This window comes from Elephantulus edwardii, unplaced genomic scaffold, assembly GCF_000299155.1.
Source record: "Elephantulus edwardii isolate Elephantulus edwardi_28Jun2011 unplaced genomic scaffold, EleEdw1.0 scaffold00088, whole genome shotgun sequence".
NCBI lineage: Eukaryota > Metazoa > Chordata > Mammalia > Macroscelidea > Macroscelididae > Elephantulus > Elephantulus edwardii.
In genome coordinates, this window is record NW_006399838.1 from 4,863,781 (window position 1) to 4,884,945 (window position 21,165).

A 21,165-nucleotide genomic window follows, 5' to 3' on the forward strand; every position below is an offset into this window, starting at 1 on the left:
TTAATAATAATTTAAAAGAAAAAAAAAAGGCACTTTTCATTACAAAAGTAAAAAAAAAAAAACAAAACACCACCAATGTATTTTACAACCACAACCACGTCCAAGCTCTAAGTGTTCACACATTTCACAGGCTCACTTTCATTTCTCTATCTGGAAAGTCTCTTGCATAGAGTACACCATTCTGATAATCTTTGATGAGATATTTTAATCTTAACACTTAAAAAAGAAAATACTTACATATTTAAGAAAGACATCACCAATACTTTTATTCTCATTCCAATTAACAATAAGGTCTTCAAGGTCATCCTGAAATAGCACAAATTGAAACTATAAAGATTAAACTTGTTTTTTTACATTCCTTTTAATAAATGAAATATTTATTTGAAACCACCATTTTACATGTCTTAATTTGATGTAACCACCAATTATTACCCTACTCTTGCTCTGTGGCATTGGCTTTGGTTGAAGTTTGGGGGGTTTTTTGCATTTTATTATGAGGAAATATCTCTGAAAAATAATTCAGAAAATATCGTGTTGAATCATTAAGTCTAGCTTCTGCAATGTGTGATAATTCAATGCTTTTTACCAACACTATTTAGCCTAATTGGTGTTATTCCTTGTAAAAGTAGTAACTTTCAATCTGGAGGTACTTGTGGTCCGGTCAGTAGGAGTGTCTTCTCTGCCAAAGGACCTCACAAACAGAACCAGCCACCACCTGGTACAGGTCAGCTGTCTAAAAGATGCTCAAGTTTTAGCTAAGGAAGGTCTACCAACAATCAGTCAATGAAACCTCCATGGATCAAGATACTATGATCCCCAACCAATCAAAGCATTGGCACAGAACTGGGCACTTAGGGTCACCGGACGTTAGGACAGCCGTGATAGCATCACTCAGTATCTTAGGTGCATAGGCCATATATGGTTTCTGTCGTTACTATTCGACTTTGACCCGATAACATGAAAGCAGTCATGGACAGTATGTAAATGAAATAGCAGAGTATATATTTAAATGAAATTTTCTTTAGCAAATCACCTGACAAGTCAGATTTGGCCCACAAGGCAAATTTTGCCAATCTATAGACAAATCTATAAAATTCCTTAATAGTTGTCCTAAAAGGTACACTCCAAAAATGTTTACATTTTCAAGATAAATGAGATGAGAAGCTAAGACATAACATGCATTAAATGAAATTCTAAAAATTCTATTAAAATAAAAGTTAATCAATCAGCTTGTACACCAGAAGTTCTCAAAGCACAAACTGCAGACCCCTAGGGTTCTTCACTTTCAGTGACATCCAGAAAAATAAAACTTGAATTATAACACTAGAGCATTATTTGACATTTTCATGCTGATTCTCTCACAAGTACACAGTAGTTTCCTAGAGGCTATAAGATGTGATACCGCAATAGACTGAAACACAGATGTAGTATAAATTTTTTTTTAAACTAGACATTACAGAATTATAAAATACATAATGACTTTTTCATATTCTATTTTAAATCAGTTTTCATAAAAATATGGTATTAATGGTACTATGTAACTGATTATTATTTCAAATTAATTTAAATTCTCAGTGCAATAAAAATTGGAAACATAAAATTGGTTAAAGACTTAAATGTAAAAGCAAAAATACTACTTTTGGAAAAAAAAACAGGAAAAAATCTTCAAGAACTTGGGTGAAGCAAAGATTTCTAGGATGAAACACCAAAGTACTGTTCATAAAAGAAAAAAAAAACCAGATTGGACTTCATGAAAACTGAAAACTTTGACACTCAAAAATTATCAGAAAGAAAATTATGATAAATGAGGGAGGAAAATGTGCAGCAATGAATAAATAAAAATCCAACTTTTCTAGAAGCTTCTGTTAAAATCACAAAATAAAAAATTAAAGAGCAAATGTTAAACACCAACCTGGAAGAGAATATATGCAAAGCACATGGATAATAAGGGCACATTTTTCAGAATTTATACAAAAATCTCACTGATAGCGTGTTCTGTTCCTGAGCATTGATTCTAGCTCAGTTACCTACGGACTAGAGGGCTGTCATCTCGTTTCCTAGGCATCCTCTATGTGAAGAGAATGCAGGTTCTCCTCTCGCACAGAAAACACTGGTGCGCATCAAAGCATTTGTCGACTGCATCAAGAGAGTTCCATTTACAACTTCATAGTAAGATAACAGACAACTCAAAACACGGGCAACAAATCTGTATTTGTATAACACCCAATATGATATTCAAGTGGATAATAACTACATAAAAAAATACCCAATACTGTTGGTCATGTTAAACGCACAATGAGATGGTACTTCGTCCACCAGGATGGATAGTATTTATTTATTTTTTATTTTTTTTTTAGAAAAAATGTGTTCTGCAGAAGAAAAACTACAAACATGCTATGTATCACAGAGATCTCAAAAACAGGCTAAGAACAAGTCAGATACAAAAGACCATAACTGAAAGACTACCCTTCCACAAGATGTCCAGAGAAGAAATTCAGACACAAACACAGAGCACTGAAGACCCGAGACAGGGGCTGGGATTGGGGATTGATTGTAAACAGGCTTGAAGAAGAGGTGGGTAGAGGCATCCTTACAGGGATTTATGGTAATGGCTGCAGAACAAGAAAGTCAATGATACTAAATGTCATTGAATTATACATTTGAAACAGGTTAACTTTATTACACGTAAAATTCACCTCAACTGTGCAGTTTACTTTTATATATTTTTTTTACTTTTAAATTTGTTTTAACTTCTAATAAATACTTACATATATGTGTAAGCTACAAAAATTTATTTAATAATTTATTTTAATATTGAAAAGGGGATCTGAAATCGTTTGAGGCCACTGTCTTATGCTAGCAAATACAGAAAAATGGAAATGAGGATAGTAAAATGGGACTACTTTTGATAGCACAAAACTGAAAATTCAAGGTTTAATTGTTCAAAACTCCCCCTTGAGAAAAAATAAGAAAAAGAAGATTGAGGTCTCGGGACTAAGTAACATAGTAAATCAAGCCATGGTCTTGCCAACAACTCGCTACGCATCGAATGCTCGACAAGGAGTAAGGATGCCAGAAGAGCCGATGCCTCCGAGCTGCGGTGCTGGAGAAGAACAGGATGTCCCACGGACGGCCGAGAGAACAAAGAGGCCTGCCGGCCAGAGCGCTCCTGGGGGGCAGGACGGGGAAGCGTCAACGCAGACTTCGGGCATGTAGCTGGGAGACGCCATTCTTTGGAAGAGGCCACTGTGCTTGGAAAGGTGAAGGGTCGGCCAAAGAGAAGACAACTCTCAACGAGATGGAGTGGCAGTGGCACAGTGACTGCAGCAACAGGCTCAAGCGTGTCAGACACTGAGTGAGGACGGCACAGGACAGGACAGGTTCAGGTCTGTTCACAGGACCGCTAGAGTCTTACCTGACAGCCCCTACAGACAAGCATGTGGCAGGTCCCAGCACTGATCACTCTGTACCTGGGAGTCATCTCCAACTCAAAGGAAGCACACCTGACAGAGGAGAACTGCCCAGAGAAACTGGTTACCAAGGTGGTAATCCTGCCTCTGGGCCTGTCAGCCTCAACTATGTTCTATGTGCCTATTTTCTCCTCTGAAAAATGAAGATAATAACTATTCTTACCTCAGAGAGGACGAAATAAGTTAATGCCTATAAAGCACCTCGATGAATCCCTGACAGATAGTAAGTGTTCCAGAAACTATTATTAGCTATATCTTCCTATATAAATATTTAACATAAACTCAAGGGGACATTTGGAAAACCGCAATGCAAAACAGAAAGAAACCTCTAGCTCTTGCCAATATAATTTAGTGATACCTTTTTAAAGCTCATAAGACTACAGAATAAAAAGTGTATATAAATATTTATACATGAATAATTTAAACCTCTAAAATAAATATTTATATAAGAACACTGCTACCAGAAAGTAAAATCATCTTATGTACGGAAGAAGTCTACTCTTGTTACTAGTTAATCTTTAATTTCTAACACACATTGAAAAATAAAAATTTCTGCCTTCATCAACTGTCAGTCAAGTAAAATATTAAGGTGAAAAGAGACTAAACTTAAGTGACAGAAAATTTGCCTAAATCACATTCATGAATGAATATTCAAATTCAGATTAGTCTGACTCCAGATTCCCTAGTATATCTAAGCCACACTGTCTTTTTCTTCTCTCTCTTTTTTTCAGTTAGAAGTAAGGAGTCACATCAACCAGCTAGCTCTCAAAATCATTCTTTCTTTGGGGAATGCCCCCACATCCTGGGATATAACTCCTTCTCCTTGTCATAATATATCAGAGATGTTTCACAGGGATTCTTTTCACTTTATCTCCAAGTCAGAAGAAAGGGTAGCCCTAGTTCTAAAATATCACTCAGCTCCTCAGGCCTGGACAAGACTGCTAGAAAAGTGAGGTAAGAGTAAAGAAAAGAGGGTAAGATGCTACTTCCTTTTTTCCTTCCTCATTAAGATTTCTTCTGAATGATTATCAACTACATTCAAGACTAGAGTTTAGCTTTAGCCAAGCTCATTTATTGCAGAATACATCAAGTAAGCATATTCCTCAAAGAAGTCTTTTTGAGAGCTAAACTAAAACATCAAAGGAAAAATAGAGTAAAAAGTCTTTCACTTGTGTTTGATTATAGTTCTGTACAATAGCGGGCATTTGTACATCAAAAATTATTAATTCATTCCTGTCTTCTAGAAACGGGGGGACGACTTGTGTGGAAGGAGTGTAGCGTTAGCTTAAAATTTGGCTTTTGTAGCCATTACCTTAGCCCCCTCTGGTCTCCTGCTACCTTAACTAGAGACACATTGTCTTACAAATCATCAACAGCTGGGGGACTAGGATAAGACAGAGTGTGCTTCCCACACTGAGCAGCAAAACTTGAGGGAGACTGAAGGAAGGCCCTGGTGGCAAGACCCTGGAGATGAAGGTAGAAAGACTGTGGCATTGTTGTGAAGAGATTGTGGCAAGATGAAATGGAGGAGCCTTGAGATAAAGGACACAATTAAAGGTTTTGCTGTTGTTGCCAGAGGAAGGAAGGAAAATCTGACTGTCTACTAATTGAAGAATTTTGCCTTGGACTGCTGGGCTGAAACCTAGACTTGCATTGTGTGATATTCTTTGCCTCCCCTGCTCTTCACCTCACTCCCTTAATAAACCTCACTCAGTACCACAACGGTGAGTAAAGTCTGTTAGTCAACAACAAATGTCAAACAAAGATTGGTGGAAACGGGTGCAGGAGCATGGGGGCTGGAGTGTCTGACCAAGCAGCTCTCTACTTGGTGCTATGGATACCACTGATGGGGACAGTTCCCCTTTACGGGGCAGGCAGAAGTCAGACACTGCTACCCCACCACCACATTGTATTGGCTCCCACCACAGAGAGGTTGGTGCGCACTTCTAAAACTTCCTTCACTTCAACCCATTATCAGTAGCACAGTAGATCCTTAAAGTAAGAAGACAGAGCTGAAGTTGCCACATTACTATGTATCATTATCTAGATGAGGAAATGCACTGAGTTTTAGTACTGATTCTGAAATTTAAAAGTAGCATGGCCATCATTCAACAAAAATTTACAAATAATTTAAATACCACTTAAAACTACTGTAAACAGACTACAAAATGGTTTTGGTCATACACAAAGCATTTGCACATTAGGTTACTAAACTTCTGAATTTAGCAAAGTTCAACAAGACAGTGAACAATAAATAAACGTTGGCAAGGATCTAGAGGGATTAGAATACAAATACTGCTGGTGGAAATGTTCTGCAAATAGTACAGAAAAGTTTGGTGCTTCCCTTAAAAACTGTAAATACTAGTATCAATTGATCCAGAAATCATACTATTAGGTATATATCTAAAAGAAATAATACATGCAACATAAACATATACACATCCATGTTCACTGCAGGATTATTTACATTAGGTAAGAGACGGAAACAACCCAAGTGTCCATCAACAGTTGAATAATTAAACTGATACAAATAAACAATAAAATACTATGCAGGGCTATAGAAAAACTAAGAACTTTAACATGGATGAATCAAAGGATATTACGCTGAATAAAACATGTCAATCACAAAAGGACAAATAGTACATGAGTCTGTCTACTCATAAAAAGACTAGACTTGGCTTAGAGATGTCACTGTTCATATTTCCAACAGGAACAGAAGATTCTTCAGAGAAAAGAACATACTTGTCTCCTCTCGAGTTCCAGTCTGAGAGGAACGGCATAGCTGGTTTTATGCTTTCATGAGTGCAGTGACCAGTAAAATGGCTGTAAGAAGTAAGCTCATCCTTCAAGTACAGTCAATGGTGACCAAAAGTCAGGTGGCCAATTGTGCCAAGGCGGGTTTCTAGCCATTGACTCTAGCTTTTGTTACAACATGGCTGAAAGGACTTTTTTACTACGTGAGTGACAGGGGCCACACCTCTCTCAAGTGCTTCAGGCTGCTTGGCTGAAAATAGTCCCATTTGGATGATATGATGCTGCAGGCTGATTTCGCGGGGGGAAAAAGCACTCTCCTTGCTAGACATTGTTTTGCCTTTCACCGTATGACAGGGCGAGACTATGTTAATGATGTGAATAGTACCCTTTGGGTGAAATTACGGAAATAGAACATACAGATGACTAAGGGAACTGGTCAGTCTTGCCACCCCACCAGGTTTAAATTGAACAGGTTTGGTAGCAGAAAATAGGAATCCTGATACTAGCAGAGGTGAGGAATTCAAAGCGCACCTGTCTGGACAGGCGATTCCTGCGCCAGTCAGATGAAGACCTAGAAGAGGGCAGTAACAGCAGAGAAGAACCAGACCAGCTGGAGACAGACCAACCTGAGACTCTGTCCGATGAAGCCAAAGCCAAGGCCAAAGCCCAAGCTTGTGAGAGGTCTAGGGAGTCCTAAAGGGCAGGACTGAGAGAGGACTGCAATACTGGCCTAAAGCTATTAATAGGCCTGAGAGAATGCCAGGAGCTGTCTTGATTGGGAAGTGCATCCAGTTTCCAACTTGAATTGCAAATTGTCAATTTTCTTAACAAACCCCATAACTCTGTGTTGGGAGGTGGGAGGGTGGGTGTTTCTACAGCACCAATAGTAAGGAACAGCAAAGAGGCGAAGGGGCCAAATGATAACCTACTACTTACCAGATGACTAAGTGAAGGGAAAAAATTAATAAAAAGTTAAAACTAATCCAGTCACTTAATAATTAAAAAGTATTACAAGAATAGCATCTTACTTAGTTCTACTCAGTAACTATGTGCTCGATACGGGTGAGCACATTTAAAATAGAAAAGAAAGTATATTTTTTTTTTCAAAAACTAAAGAAAATGCAGCAAAATGTTATTAGTAAATGGGTTATAGATTATGAATATTTCTGTTCTTTCCCCCACCCCCCACATTTCACAAATGTTAAAAAGTACATACTTGTCTTACTTCAGGGGGAAAATACAAACTTTCAAAGCTTTTTAACATGTAACAAATCTAAAGTCCGATGAAAACCCCTGCAGTACTAGTAATTCAATCTTACCAAAAAGGACAAAGTTACACACGAGAAAGTTAAAGGTGAACAACCAACATATCTTGGGAAATTCTGTGACAAATATGAACTTGTTGTATATTCATAAACTAAATGTCATTATTCCAACCTGGTTCACAAGTTTGAAATTTCCAAGAAAACCCACTTGATGAAATTGTAACATTTATACCTGTTAGCAATTCTTCAGAAACTAATAATACTTTCCTACGAATACTAAGAATATTTTCCTTCCCAAATGGTTATAACTCTAACTAGGATGGATATGTTTATAATTCTAACCAGAATGGATTAACTAACTAACCTGGACACTTGCTGCTTCTTGAAAATACAGAGATTTAAGATTTCTTTCAATACTCTCCTCCTAAAAGTAGTGATTAACTGACTGAAATGATTTTCATAAAATACAAAGTGAAAGCATTTGGTCGATATAATACATTAAAATAGATAGCTTTTATATTTTGGTCATAATGTACAGTGAAATCAAAGTAATTTAATGTTTGAAGACACTATTTGAGACTAGCATTTTTACTAGAAAACAGAACAAATATTAAGATGGGTTGTTTTGAAGAGAAAAAGAGCAATTTTGCTCAAACAATAATAAAAATAAGATAAAATAAAACTAAACTACTTTTTCACAGTTCAGCTAAATCTTACTCCCAAAACTACTTTCTTTTAAGATACTGGTATTTGGAAACTATGACTCCTCAGTCAAAAAGAAGAGAGCACTAGGAAGGTTTTGGCATTTGTCCAGACACAAAGAATTGATTAAACAACCTCTAAACCATTTCCAACTTCACAGTTTTTTAAAGTAAAACAACAAGAAACCACCTGGAGGCAGTAAGAAAAACTGTTATTGAACCATATATTCCTATAAAAGAGACTTTGTAAAGTCTAATTCCTTACTGTTGTCATTAACATAAATTTAATAACAAGCATATAACATTAATAAGGTTCTGGAACAAAGTAACAAATGAGTCAAACATGAGTGTTTTGGTATACTATAAGGTATCTGAAAAAAATTACACACCACCCAAAAAAATTTAAAACCAAGTGCAATATATACAAATTTACCTTTATCTTTATATGCACATCAAAAATATCGGGGATGCTACCAAAAATAGTCTTGATCTCTTCTGGTGCAAGGATAGGCCCACCACGCTGTCCTTCTTCTTCTAACGGAATCTGAAATAGCTTAAAAGGGAAAAAGCTATTTAAGTAAATGCAGGGAAGAGAGGGGGCTGGGAGGGGGAGAGGGATGAGGGGCGAGAGGGGAGGAGGTCAAGGGTAGGGAGAAGGGTAAGAGGGAAGGGGGAGGGAGAGGATGGGGGAGGGGAAGCAGGAAGGAGGAGGGGGACGCATGGAGGGAGAGGGGAAGGGAGAGTGGGAGAGACAGAGAACGAAGATGAAACTTAAAAGTTTTCTGCTGTCCTAAATATGCCTGCAGAAACTCTTACGAACTCTCGGAGATCATAGAACAAAGTTAAGGTCTTTTGTTTATAGTCAATACCAGATGGCAGTTAACAACATATAAGGCCCAGCCCTGGTCTTCCACTTTGGACTTGGACGAAGCTGGGCTCTGCAGGAAGGCGCTCTTGTGTTGGTTGAGGACCTGTGTGGATTGTTTGGTTGTTTTTCTTTAAAACTCTTTAAGCCTCTTGGTTAGAGTCAACAAGACCTCCAGGACACTTGCATTTAAGGCCAAGCCCTTGTCTCCATTTTGGAGACTGAGTGAAGTGACTGGACTCTAAGAGGGCTCCCTTATTTTGGTGGAGGGTCATTGTGGAGGGTTTGGTTGCTTTTATATTTAAGCCTCTTATTTAGAGTCAACAAGACCTCCTGATGGGCCCTTGTTTTTAAAAGTTGGGCTATACTTTGGAGGAACACTCTTCTAAGTCATACAGCACTCCTCTGTCAATTTGCTCTGCTGAGGTAATCTGGGTTTGCTGTGACGCTGAACCTTGTACCACTGGGGTGTCAAATGCCATAATGGCTGCCCCACTTTCTAAACCACATGCCTCTGGAAACTCTATGAACTTGGAGAAATGATAGTTCTGGAAAGGCCTCAGGTCTTCTGTTCATAGAGTCACTAGGAGTCGTACAGCCAGATGGTGGAGGGAGAAGCTGATTTAGAACTGCTCTGAGGCAAAACTTGCCGCATGACTGAGGAAACCATAGGCTTCTTGAGTTTGCTGAACTGAAACCAGGACTTTCACTAACTGAGGAATTATGTTTTCCTGTTAATCTGGTTTAGACTGCTGGACTAAACCTGGATCTGCATTGGCTGATATTCTTTGCCTCCCTACCCTCCAACTTATTTTTCTATTAAACCCCATTTTCAGTGCCACAACTGTGAGTAAAACCTGTGAGTCGACAACAAATAACTGAAGTTCTTGCTGCTGGTGTGGCTCTCACCATAGGGCTGGGCCTTCAGCTATGGAGGGGGAGGGGCTTGGATCCTTTCAGAGAAATGCTCACAGCCCTGTTTGTCCATGTCCCATTTCCTATTCTCTAGGCACTCAGAAAACTTAGGGAGAGCGGCCCTAAATTGGCATCAACAACCAACTTGAGGCAAGGAGTCTGGTTGGTTGGTTGGTTGGTTGGTTTACGCAGTCAAGAATTAGACGAGATACTTTAACATAAAAGTTGCTAGCTATGCATCCAACTAGGGAATTAAGTTATTCAAAATCCAATTCCAAAAATAATACAGTAGTCTTAAAATAAAGCCTAAAGAAAACATTATGAATTTAGGCTACAATCTTTCAAATAAAAACTTAAGTTTATACTAAGGAAGGTGATAAGAAACTTTGATCAGTGTTAAGATTTCCCAGAGCTTTTAAAAGAGTTCTAGTACCTTTAACTGATAATGCAAATTAGCGCTTTGAACATTGTGTGTATCTTACCATGTCGTGAAATATTTACATTTCTAGGTAATAAATGTTACCAAGGGGCATGAATGGTATATGCCAAGGGGATGTTCTACTTACTGTACCAACAGCAACTAGAATTTCATCCACAATTATTTTCCTTAAGGAAGAATAAAGCGGACTTAAAAGAAGTCAAGTTTAATAAAGCAGAACCTCATAAATCTTGATGACTGCTAAGTGAATAAGACGATGCCAAGAATACCAATAATCCCTGAAGCTATGGTCTTCCCTCATTCCTCAAACACGGGACTGAACCCACCACCGAAGGGATCCGCCAAATGAACATGCCCATCAGGTGAACTAGAAGGCCCGTGAGGAATGTGCTCTCACAACAACCAACCACGGATTTGCCCAAAAATAAAATCCAAAAGGCAGGAAGGGGCAAGAAAAAAGGAAGACCGGAAAGGGAGAAACAAAGAGGACAGGTAACTACCTTGAGGGGACTGTACATAATGTCATGAAACAAAATTTGGTTTGTTTGAATGGGAAATTGACGTGCTCTACAAATTTTCATCCAAACCATAACAATTTTTAATACTAGTTTATTTACAAAATTTGAATACACTGATTTCAAGAACAGATTCCTCTAATTTCCCTCACCCCCCCCATCAAACTGTACAACCCCATGATTACTTCCCCCTCCTCCTGCACATCCTCATCCCTCTGCTTCCACCCTCTCCCACCCTCCTTGGATCCTTATACTAGAATAAACTATTTTTAAAAACAGGAATCTCCATTACCACCAAGGAAAAGCTTTTTCATTTCTTATCCAGGAATCTTACCATTGGTATTGCACCAAAGGGATAGCAGATTAACTTCTAACAAAGTACATTAAGAATTCAAATAGGAGTCAGTAACAAACTAGGTCCAAATCCAACATTTTTCTATTCAGAGACATGTTTGGTGGCATCAGCCTTCTCTTCCTAGCTTTTTATCTCTATTTTCTTTATGACCTAAACCAAGTTTTTTCTTAGTTTTCACAGGTAAAAATTAATGCTCCAATATAGTATTTTTTAGAATCCTGAATTCTAGTTTACTCTTTAATATCTTCTTCAATCTCCACCCTACAGGGACTCATTAGAATTATTTTCTTTCTTCAGAAATAACAGTAAATTTTACTATTGGTAAGCAATGAGTTAACATTTATTAATGACTGACTATTACATTCTTTAAGAAAACTTAACACAAATAGTAAGTGAAAAATAATACTGAAAACATACACTATTGCTACTAATTAAATATCCACTTAATATAACACAAAACATAATTAAAATACTAATCTATTCATATATTACTATAATATTACTATAACAGCATATTAATAACATAATAACATAACATACATAGCACATATACAATATGCAAAGCAGTCACTCTAGAACACACCCTTTCAGCAAACTCTCTACCACTTCTGAAACTAGGAAGCTACCTGGACAAAAAACCCTGCAAAGTTTTTAACTAAACTAACTCCTCCCTATGATCATCCAGGAAGGATCCTTTTATTTTTAAAAGTCATTACAGTAAAAAAGTGGTATTATTTTTACACTATCTCCTTTATCGCCTAAAACAGGTTCATGAATAAAAGATACTACCACAGTCATTAATGGCATTCCTTAACTATAGTTTTTGTTGTAAATTTTCATTTATCTATGATATTCAAGAACTACGCTTGTAAGATTTGCTTGTAAAAGATAAAACCACTGTCATGTTTTACTTGGGAATATTAGAACAGAGATCATTTTGAAATCAAGCTCACACTTACCTGAATAATTGTTGCTAGTATATTTACATAATTACTTTCAGTCTGATACAGTTCTTTTGCAACTTGCCACCTGGCTGTCTGCTTTGGAGCAACTGGAGTGGAATTTTTAGAAGGCTTAGGACCAGATTTCGGTGTTTCTGGAAGGGAAGAAAGGAATAAGGATAAATGGAAGCCAAATATAAATAACAAACTTTATATAGAATTAGTAAGGATGGAGATTAATATCTCTTCTTATAAATGTTCACCAAAGATTGCTTCAAAGGATAAATCTAGTGAAAACCGGTTTAAAGAAAAAATTTAAAATTGATAGACAGTATCATAAATTTGGCTTGTACTATTTGAAGACATAAAGGTAATTCTTACAGATTTAAATTCTGTTCCCTACATAAATATACTGATGTTCTAACCCCAGGAACCTATCAATGTAGCTTAGTTTAAAAATAGGTCTACTCAAAAAAAATGAAAAAAAAAACAGGTCTACTCGGGGAGCTCTGGTGGCCTAGTGGCAAGGAGCTGCAACTACAATCCCAGAGGCAAACGGTTCGAATCCATCAGATGCTCTGCCGAGGAAGGAGGGACAATCTCCTCCTGTACCAGTCAGATCTGATTTGACGGTACACTCACACAAAAATAATAAAAAAAAAAAATAGGTCTACTAAGATATACTTGAACATGACATCATTCTAGTTTGGGCCATAATCCAATTATCTTGTATCCTAAGGAAAAGAGAGACAGGACAGGTTACAGAGGGAAGGCACCCAGGTGAAGATGGAGGACGTGAACAAAGCTAGGTATTTAAACGACAGAATGCCAAGGACTGCCAAGAACCATCACACGCTAGGAGTTAAGAGAAAACAGTCCTTTGATGTTTTCAGAGAGAACAAGACCCTGTCACCATCTTGAAGTTGGACTCCTATCCTCGAGAACTTTGAGTCAGTAAATTTCTAATTGCTGTAAGCTTCCCAGTTTTTACTGTTACAGTAGCCTAAGAAAGGGTTCCTGTAAGAAGCTCTTCCACAACCCAAAGGCACAAAGTTAGACTCCGTCAGCTGCTCCACAGGAGGAGAATGGGCAATCTACTCTCAGACAACTGACAACAAAAACAAGCACAGCTATTAAAAACATCCAGATTCTAGGAGCCCAGGATTTAACATACGACCCTAACTGTATCTTAGACTAGGGGGGAAAATTCCTTTTCCCTCACATTTTCTTACAGAATCCTAGACAATGCTTGACTATGTCATTTCCTAAGTAACAAAGTGTAAAAATAAAGATGTCACAGAAGCAGCCAGGTGGCTAAAGAAGCAGCATCTCAAAGAAGAGAACCACCTTACTGCATGAAGTTACCAATTAAGGTCCAGAAATGGTTTCCAGCTTTGCAGATTCAAAATTTCAATTTGTCAATACATCAGAAACCCCAAACTGATCAAGTTCAGATAGTTGACTCACTGTAACCAAAATACTAATAGTCATTCTGAAACATATTCATTCTAAGAGCTGCTTAACTTTAAATGAAAAACTTGAGGAATGACCAACTGGAAAGTCAAATCTAATTGAATCCATTCCTCCTTCTAACGTCCTTGTTTCTTTAGAGGTTCTTTTCTACCCCCTTACCTCTAAAGTACACACTCAAGCTTTCGTCTCTATGACCAGCTCTCATCATCCCACGTCCTTGCTATAATCACAGAACCAGCAACCTCCTGATTTACACAGTTCATCATAAAACCACTCTCAAGGGTAAGCTCTGGTGGCCTAGTGGCAAGAAGGTGCACTGCAATCCCAGAGGTGAGCAGTTCAAATCCACCAGAAGCTTTGCTGGAGAAGGAGGAACAATCTCTTCCTGTACCAGTCAAATCTGATTTTGATGGTACACACACACACACACACACAAATAACAATAATAATAATTAAAAAAAAAAAGAAGACCATCTCAAGTATCAAAATTGGGTTCATACTCCTTACTTTTCTTTCCAACCACAATTTAACATATTCAGGCTTTGATCAACTATTGGTACAAGTTATTACAGTAGATTCCTTCTGTGTCTCTGTCTCCAAACAGCCTTCCCTCCATTCATTCAACAAATTATTTTGCTGTAAATTACCTATTCAATCCAGCACCTTGCTCTTGAAGATACCATTCTTAAAGAGAGTGAATATAAATTCAGATTTGTCGGTTAAATTTTTAAATCCCTTAGTAACAATTCAAAAAAAGAAAAATTCAAATGAACAAACCCATGGCCATCAAGCTCATGGTCACTATGTGCTTCAGAGTTGAAAGATGCTCTACGGCTTTTCTTTATTGCTATATTAACAAAAGTCAATCTCCAGGCCTTTCATCCACTGCATGAATTCAAACCACCAAACTCTTCATTAGAACTGGGAGCAAACCATTTGTGCTACCCGGAGTACTAGCCCCTAGAGTTAAAGTACTATGCCCCAAATAGCCTTTCTATTCAACTACTAACCCTCTCCCATAATGCAAACTGACCTATTCATTATTCCCGACTACTAAATTTATAAAGTATTTATATCCCTATTTCTCTTTATCTATCTAAATCTATCTCACTTCAGTAAGCCTACTTTAAATCCGGTGTATCTTAAAGCCTAGGGAACAAGTCCAGAGGCTACAGTACAGATGTGCTGTTAATAGTTGATGAATACTCAACCATAGTATAACCGAAGCTTGAAGAATATGACTAGATAGGCTAGAACCACATGAGCTCAGCGAGAGGTAAAACAAGTGTAAACAGAGAGCGGAAACCTCTGGTAACGACTGGAAATAAAAGTGATATGATCTAATTCCTGTTTTTTAAAGACTTCTCAAAGTGCTGCATAAAGAAATAACAAAGAAAACAAGACGACCAACAGTCTTTTTTTTTCCCACAGGAAAGGTTAATTAAAGAAGGATAGTAAAAGGAGCTGAGGAATTGAGTGATACAGAAATTCTCATTTTCTTACATTAAATCTATTAGTGTCTCTTAGGCATAGAAAAGAACGTTGCTGGAAAGAGAAGAAAGTCATCCATCATTTAAAACCATGGAACTGAAGGAGACCATGGAGGTAAAACACAACCGAGGAGACAAAATGTTACTCAGAAGTCAACATTTAGAAGAAGTTAGGCAAAAAAGAATGAGAAATGAGGGGTATCCATAGCAACTGGTCTGCAGCTGTTTTTCTGGGAGCAGTTGGCATTTCACTGCAGCAAAGCAACTGGTGCACAAACTCCTTTCTTACTACGACAAAGAGTAGACAGACAGACGTGCAACAGACATGAGGATGGTTCACTTCAAAACCAACTAATGTGTTTACATTACAGTGACAAGTTAGTTGTTTTTAAATAATGTTTTCTTCCTTTTGAAGAACCTGCACTTGTTGCCACGGTCTTTAATCTTACTAGACGTGAGGCCTTGGGATGATGAAATCGACATGGCACAACTGGAAGTGTCAGAAAGTGTTGGAAGTATCCAGGCCGACGGCTTGGGCCGGGGCTCTTACAAGCTAGGACGAGTGGGATATGGAGTGTGTAGCTGAAGACGGTAAAGTTGCCACAGATATGCTGGGAAAACAAGTAACTGCTTTTGAACTATGTGTAGGCCATGGACGTGGCTGCTTTCAACAAAATCTAAAGTCCATCTGCATCCAACAGTTAAAAACTTAAATAAATGAAGGGTTCCACAAAAGCCAAAGGATGAAATTAGGTTTAGGGCAGGGCAGGGGGCAGGGGGCAGGGGGCGGGGAGCGGGAGAGCTGTCCATGTGTTCAATACTGGTGACTGCACAGAAAGTGTCAGCATTCCGTGCAGAGCGTCTCCATGAGCCGAAGTGCGGTGGAATGGGTCCCTAAGACAATGGGAAGGAAGGAAATGCACAGAAGGATCAAAGTCATTCTTGAGGGGGGTGGGGCGGAAGCAGACGGGTGAGGATGGGAGGGTGGGGGTTAATCATAGCTGGTGGCCCAGCTGGACAGGTGGGTGGGCCAAGGAAATGGGAAAGATCCAGTGTGAAATACAATGTATTCAAACTTTGTAAATAAACCGATATAAATTTTAAAAAAACAATTTTGCCCCCCAGAAAAAAAGTGATTCTTGAAATGATTTGAAAGAGTAAAGGGACAGCAGGTGGAGTTTGTCATGAGATCATGAGAATATTTTGAGTGTTTCTTAAATCTAGAAAACACTACAACATATGTGTCAGCAAACTAGGAAAAGAAAAAAAAGAGTGGAAATCAGGAGAGGTTAACTGGAGGTGGCCCCTTTTATAGGTTCTGGAAAGCAGACAGACACTAACTTCAATATATCCATTTCATCTGTAATTCATGTTACTGTGTTTAGCTAGTATTAAGAATTTACTCTCTGAACATATCTGTAATTCTCTACCTGTGTTAACTCCAAACAAGGTCTTTAACTCCTATGTAGCTCAGTTTTTATTATAAATATACAAAATATTATCATATTTAATTTTTCATTAGTCTTTTCTTTCAACTAGAATAAAGTCCATTAAAAGTATCATCTTTCATATCAGGGATGTATCTATAGTCTAACAACTGTTGTTGTTGTTGTTAAGTGCCATCGACCCTAAATTTTAAGTATCAATTTTTAAAATTTCAATTACCTCCATAATTTATGCTAGAGTCTGGTGTGTTGGAAGTATCTAGAAGTGACCCGATGGAGAGGGAGTGCTCAGCGGATGGGCGCTTATGGGGTGGGAAGGGCGACATTTCTGTCTCTCTTGACAGCTGAGCAAGTGTCTCTTTTAAACGCCGTTTTTTGCGATTGCTGTTTGGGGTATTTATAGAAAGCAGCGACACTGATTTCTTGAGCTCAGGAGTACTAGTCTGCAATCAAAACAAAACAAAACAAGCTGGATTTTACTTCTATAATTCTTTACTAAGAAAGAAACAAGAGGTGGGGAAAAAAATTACTATTTTTCTGACAAAACCTGGACTTTGCACAATCTTACAAAGCCACACTCTGAGAGGTAATTCAGAAGCTTCATAAGACATAACGGTTAAAGCACCAAGGTAACTGTCTTATCCCCAGGACCCATCCTCTTTTCTCACATTCATCTGTACGTTTGATTGCGGACTCCTCGCTTCAGGCCATAAAGTGCCAAGGACAGGGAGCCCTTGTCTTCTGTTCGCTGCATCCCCACGCCTTAGCAGAGGGCCTGGACATGGTGCCCTCCAGTATTTGTTAATAAATAACTTAAGAGGGATTTATTTCCCCAACCCTAACACAATCGTTTTTTAAAACTTAAGAATCGTACACTGAGAAGAGAACATGAGAGATCACAATACAGTACCTATTTGCAATGACCAGTGGTAATTCATACCCTGTTCCTGATAACGCCCTCAAAATTATGAAATCGAGAAGTGGTTTATTTTAAAAGTTACTATACATTGTTTTTCACACCGGATCTTTCCCATTTCCTTCACCTCCCCCACCTCAACCCATATTCTTTATTCCAAGCCTGGTTCTCTTCTCATCAGGATCTAGCATGAATATTGGATTTTCTCTGGCTACATTCTGGTTTTACATTCATCTTTTTAGTGACATCATTCCTGTTTATTAGACTTAAGTGGCTCCTTAGTAAACAGTGAATAAAATCCAAATTCTTTAACATATATTAAAAACTTCTTGGTTCCACTCACTTATTAAGCTTTATCAGCTGGTCTGGATTCTTAAGCTCTCCTTTTCAGAAGGCACACTAGGCTACTTACGCCCTCTAGCCTTCAGGTCTCTGCACCTGCTGTTCCAATCGGAAAGCCTTAATTCCATTAACCTGGTAAGTCTGCACAGTATATGTCTGCTCTTTCCAGCCTCAATCTCACACAGAAAGAGTGAGGTTACCCAAACTGTTATTAGCATAGACTCGATGGCATCTCACAGCAACAGTAAGCAAAGTACGAAGCCCAAATGGCCCAGTGGTCAAGGCAAATGAAAGCACACTGAAGCCAAGAGCCATTCCATAATAAAGATATGATGATCAGCTGCGCAAAGTTGACAGCCCTGGAGACTCCTGTGTGTGGTTCTGGTTTGTCTTCTACAGTCACTACGAGCTGAACTAGACCTGACAGTAATCTAATTATATGTCATTCTGCACTTCATAACGATATTATAAACAGAAGATCACATGAGCACAGAATATGATATAGATTAAAATACGTTTTACACTGAAGACTTTCACTTCAATCTACATAGACTACAAATACCACCAGTATTCAATTGAAGTATTCTGAAGCTAATTATAAAGTAAGACGATACATAAGCTAATTATGTCCTGCTCTCCTCCTTACAGGAAAGTGTCCCTGTCATGAATATGAAGTCTAAAAACGCGTACCTTTTCATAGAAGTACATAGTTTCTCCAGCTCGAGCATCCATCTGAATGCTTCCCCAAAACCACTGTCAGAGAAAGAACATTTCCATCAAAAAATTACACTCTAGCTTATCAAAAATCATTAATAATGTTTCATAAAAATACCTTGTTCTAGAATGACTTACCTCTTGTTTAACAACATACAGTTTCTCTGAAGGTTCAAACGGAAGTTCTTTGACCACATTCTCTTCAACTATAAGGTGAGTGCACCCTTCATCTCCAACTGGTAGGTAGTTACCTCCTAAAGAAGAAATCAAACAAGCATCAAGAATTTCTCTCCAACCGTTAATGGAATACTCACCAGGAAATAACCAAATCAGCCCAAGGGACAAATTACAACTTCAAAATTCTGTTAAAACTCTACCTTGCATTACTGTCATTTCTTCCATATTCGTTTTTTCGTCATCGGAAAATCCCAGAAAACTTAAGACACAATCTTGAAATGGAGGAACTTTAAATTCATTTTTAAAGTTATCATCTGCTGCATTAAAATTCCTAGAAACAAAATACACTAATGTAAAACTAGTTTCATTTAAGGTCACATATGTTAGGTCTATATAATTTTTCCAAAGTTATTGTAATTGTCAAGGTTCTTAGTATATTCAATTTATCAAAAATATTTCATTATCTTCTTGTGAAAATGTTCATAAATCAGTAAAAGGAAAACTTTCCAAGTCATCCCAGAACAAAAGCCTGACAAAAAATTGACTGTTAGAAAAAGACTAATACAATTATAAAATGGGCAAAAGATAGACTTTTCACAGAGAAAGAAATTCAGATGGCCAATAGACCACAAGAAGAAATGCTCAAAATCACTGGCAATAAGATGCAAAGCAAAACCACACTGAGACAGTCTCACTTCAGAAGCAGTGAAAAAGTTTAGCAGGACAGCAAGTAATAAATGTTGGAGAGAATGTGGCGAGAGAGGAACTCTCCACACTGTTGATGGGATTGTAAAACGGTATGACCACTCTGAAAGGCAGTTTGGCGTTTCCTCAGAAAGCTGAACATAGAAATTCCACAGGACCCAGCTATTCCACTGCTTAGAATATACCTCGAGAAACTGAAGCACAAATGGAAATTTATACACCAATGTTTATAAAAGCGTTATTCACTATCACAGGAACATGGAAACAGTGCAAATGTCCACCCACGATGGAATGGAATGAGAAACTGTGGTATATTCACAGAATGGAATACTATGCAGCACGCAGGAGCAATGAATTTGAAAATCACTACCTAACTTGGAAGGGACTAGAGAACATTATGTTGAGTGAACTCCGTCCCATAAGGATAAATACTGTGCAAGACCATTAATGGAGAAATAGAAAAATAACCAATAAAACGTGTACAAGGATTCAAGGAGGGAAGGTAGGAGCAGAGGGGTGAGGAAGGGCAGGGGATAATCACAGGATCCCATAATTTGATAGAGGGGGCGGTAGGGAAAGTAAATGGGAAAGATCTAGTATGAAAACAATGGATATGAACTCTGTAAGAAAACTACTATAAAATAAAAATATTATTTCAAGAATGTGATTGTTGTATGTCTCACCAAGTCACCTATGACCCACAGTGACCCTACACGTGAGCTCTGAACCCTGCCCTATCCTGAGCCAATCTCAACATCTCCGACACACCGAATCACATTTCTCCAGTCACTGAGTCAATCCATCTAATCCTCGGTCTTCTTCTCCTGAGCTGTCCCGCCATCCTTCCAAGAATGACGTCCCTCTCCAAGGACTGGTCCTTCACGGCCACATGCCCAAAGTATGTGAGACGGAGCTTCAAAATCCTTGCCTCCAGGGAACGGCCTGGTTTCACCCTCTCCAAAACAGACCTGTTTGTTCTCCTGGCAGTCCATGGTACATTCAACACTCTTTCCCAGCACCACAGCTCAAAGGCATCAATCCTTCTTCCATCATGTTTACTGTCCAGCTCTCAGATGTACAACAAGTAACTGAAAAGACCACGGCCTGGATCAGGCGCACCTTAGTCTCCAGACTGACATCAATGTTCTTCAATACTCTAGAGACGTCTCTGACAGCAGACTTTACCAGTGCAATTCACCTTTTGATTTCCTAACTGCTGGTGGCAAGAATGTTGACTGTGGAACCAAGCAAGCTGAAGTTATCAACAATCTCAATCTCTTCTCTATCACGAAGCTGCCAATTGGCCCAGTGGTGAGAATATGGTTGTTGTTGTTTTTTCATATTGGGCTTTAATTTATATTGAATTCGAAAGATTCAAATCTCTGCTCTTACTTGAAAATTTTATATGCATTCTAGGGCCCTGTAGTTTTATAAAATCTTTAATAATAAAGAGCAAGGAATCATGAGATTGACGTTTTGTAAACAAGGTAATGAACTGCAACCATCAATTAAAATGCAATTAGGACAAACATAGATAAAGGAAAAAATCTGCTCTATAAGAGAAGCTAAGCATTTCAACAGGCGAAGCTAGTAAGTTTACCATGTATAAAACTAGCTTATAAATTAAAATTCAAAGCCACCATGGTATATTCGCACAATGGAATACTATGCTGCATTGAAAAA

The 21,165-nt window shown here is 38.1% G+C and overlaps 1 protein-coding gene across 3 annotated transcripts in view; it reads right to left on the reverse strand.

Annotated features, from left to right (window-relative positions):
- Window positions 1–21,165, reverse strand: part of ECT2 (epithelial cell transforming sequence 2 oncogene) — a 61,736-nt gene that overhangs the window by 32,572 nt on the left and 7,999 nt on the right. For all 3 annotated transcript variants that reach the window (XM_006890344.1, XM_006890345.1, XM_006890343.1), the window contains 7 exons: window positions 18,978–19,108; window positions 18,739–18,854; window positions 18,577–18,639; window positions 16,849–17,071; window positions 12,239–12,375; window positions 8,624–8,743; window positions 238–306 (listed from right to left, as the gene is read on the reverse strand). In XM_006890344.1, coding sequence (XP_006890406.1) covers window positions 238–306; window positions 8,624–8,743; window positions 12,239–12,375; window positions 16,849–17,071; window positions 18,577–18,639; window positions 18,739–18,854; window positions 18,978–19,108 — 859 coding nt within the window. The remainder of the gene's footprint in view (window positions 1–237; window positions 307–8,623; window positions 8,744–12,238; window positions 12,376–16,848; window positions 17,072–18,576; window positions 18,640–18,738; window positions 18,855–18,977; window positions 19,109–21,165) is intronic.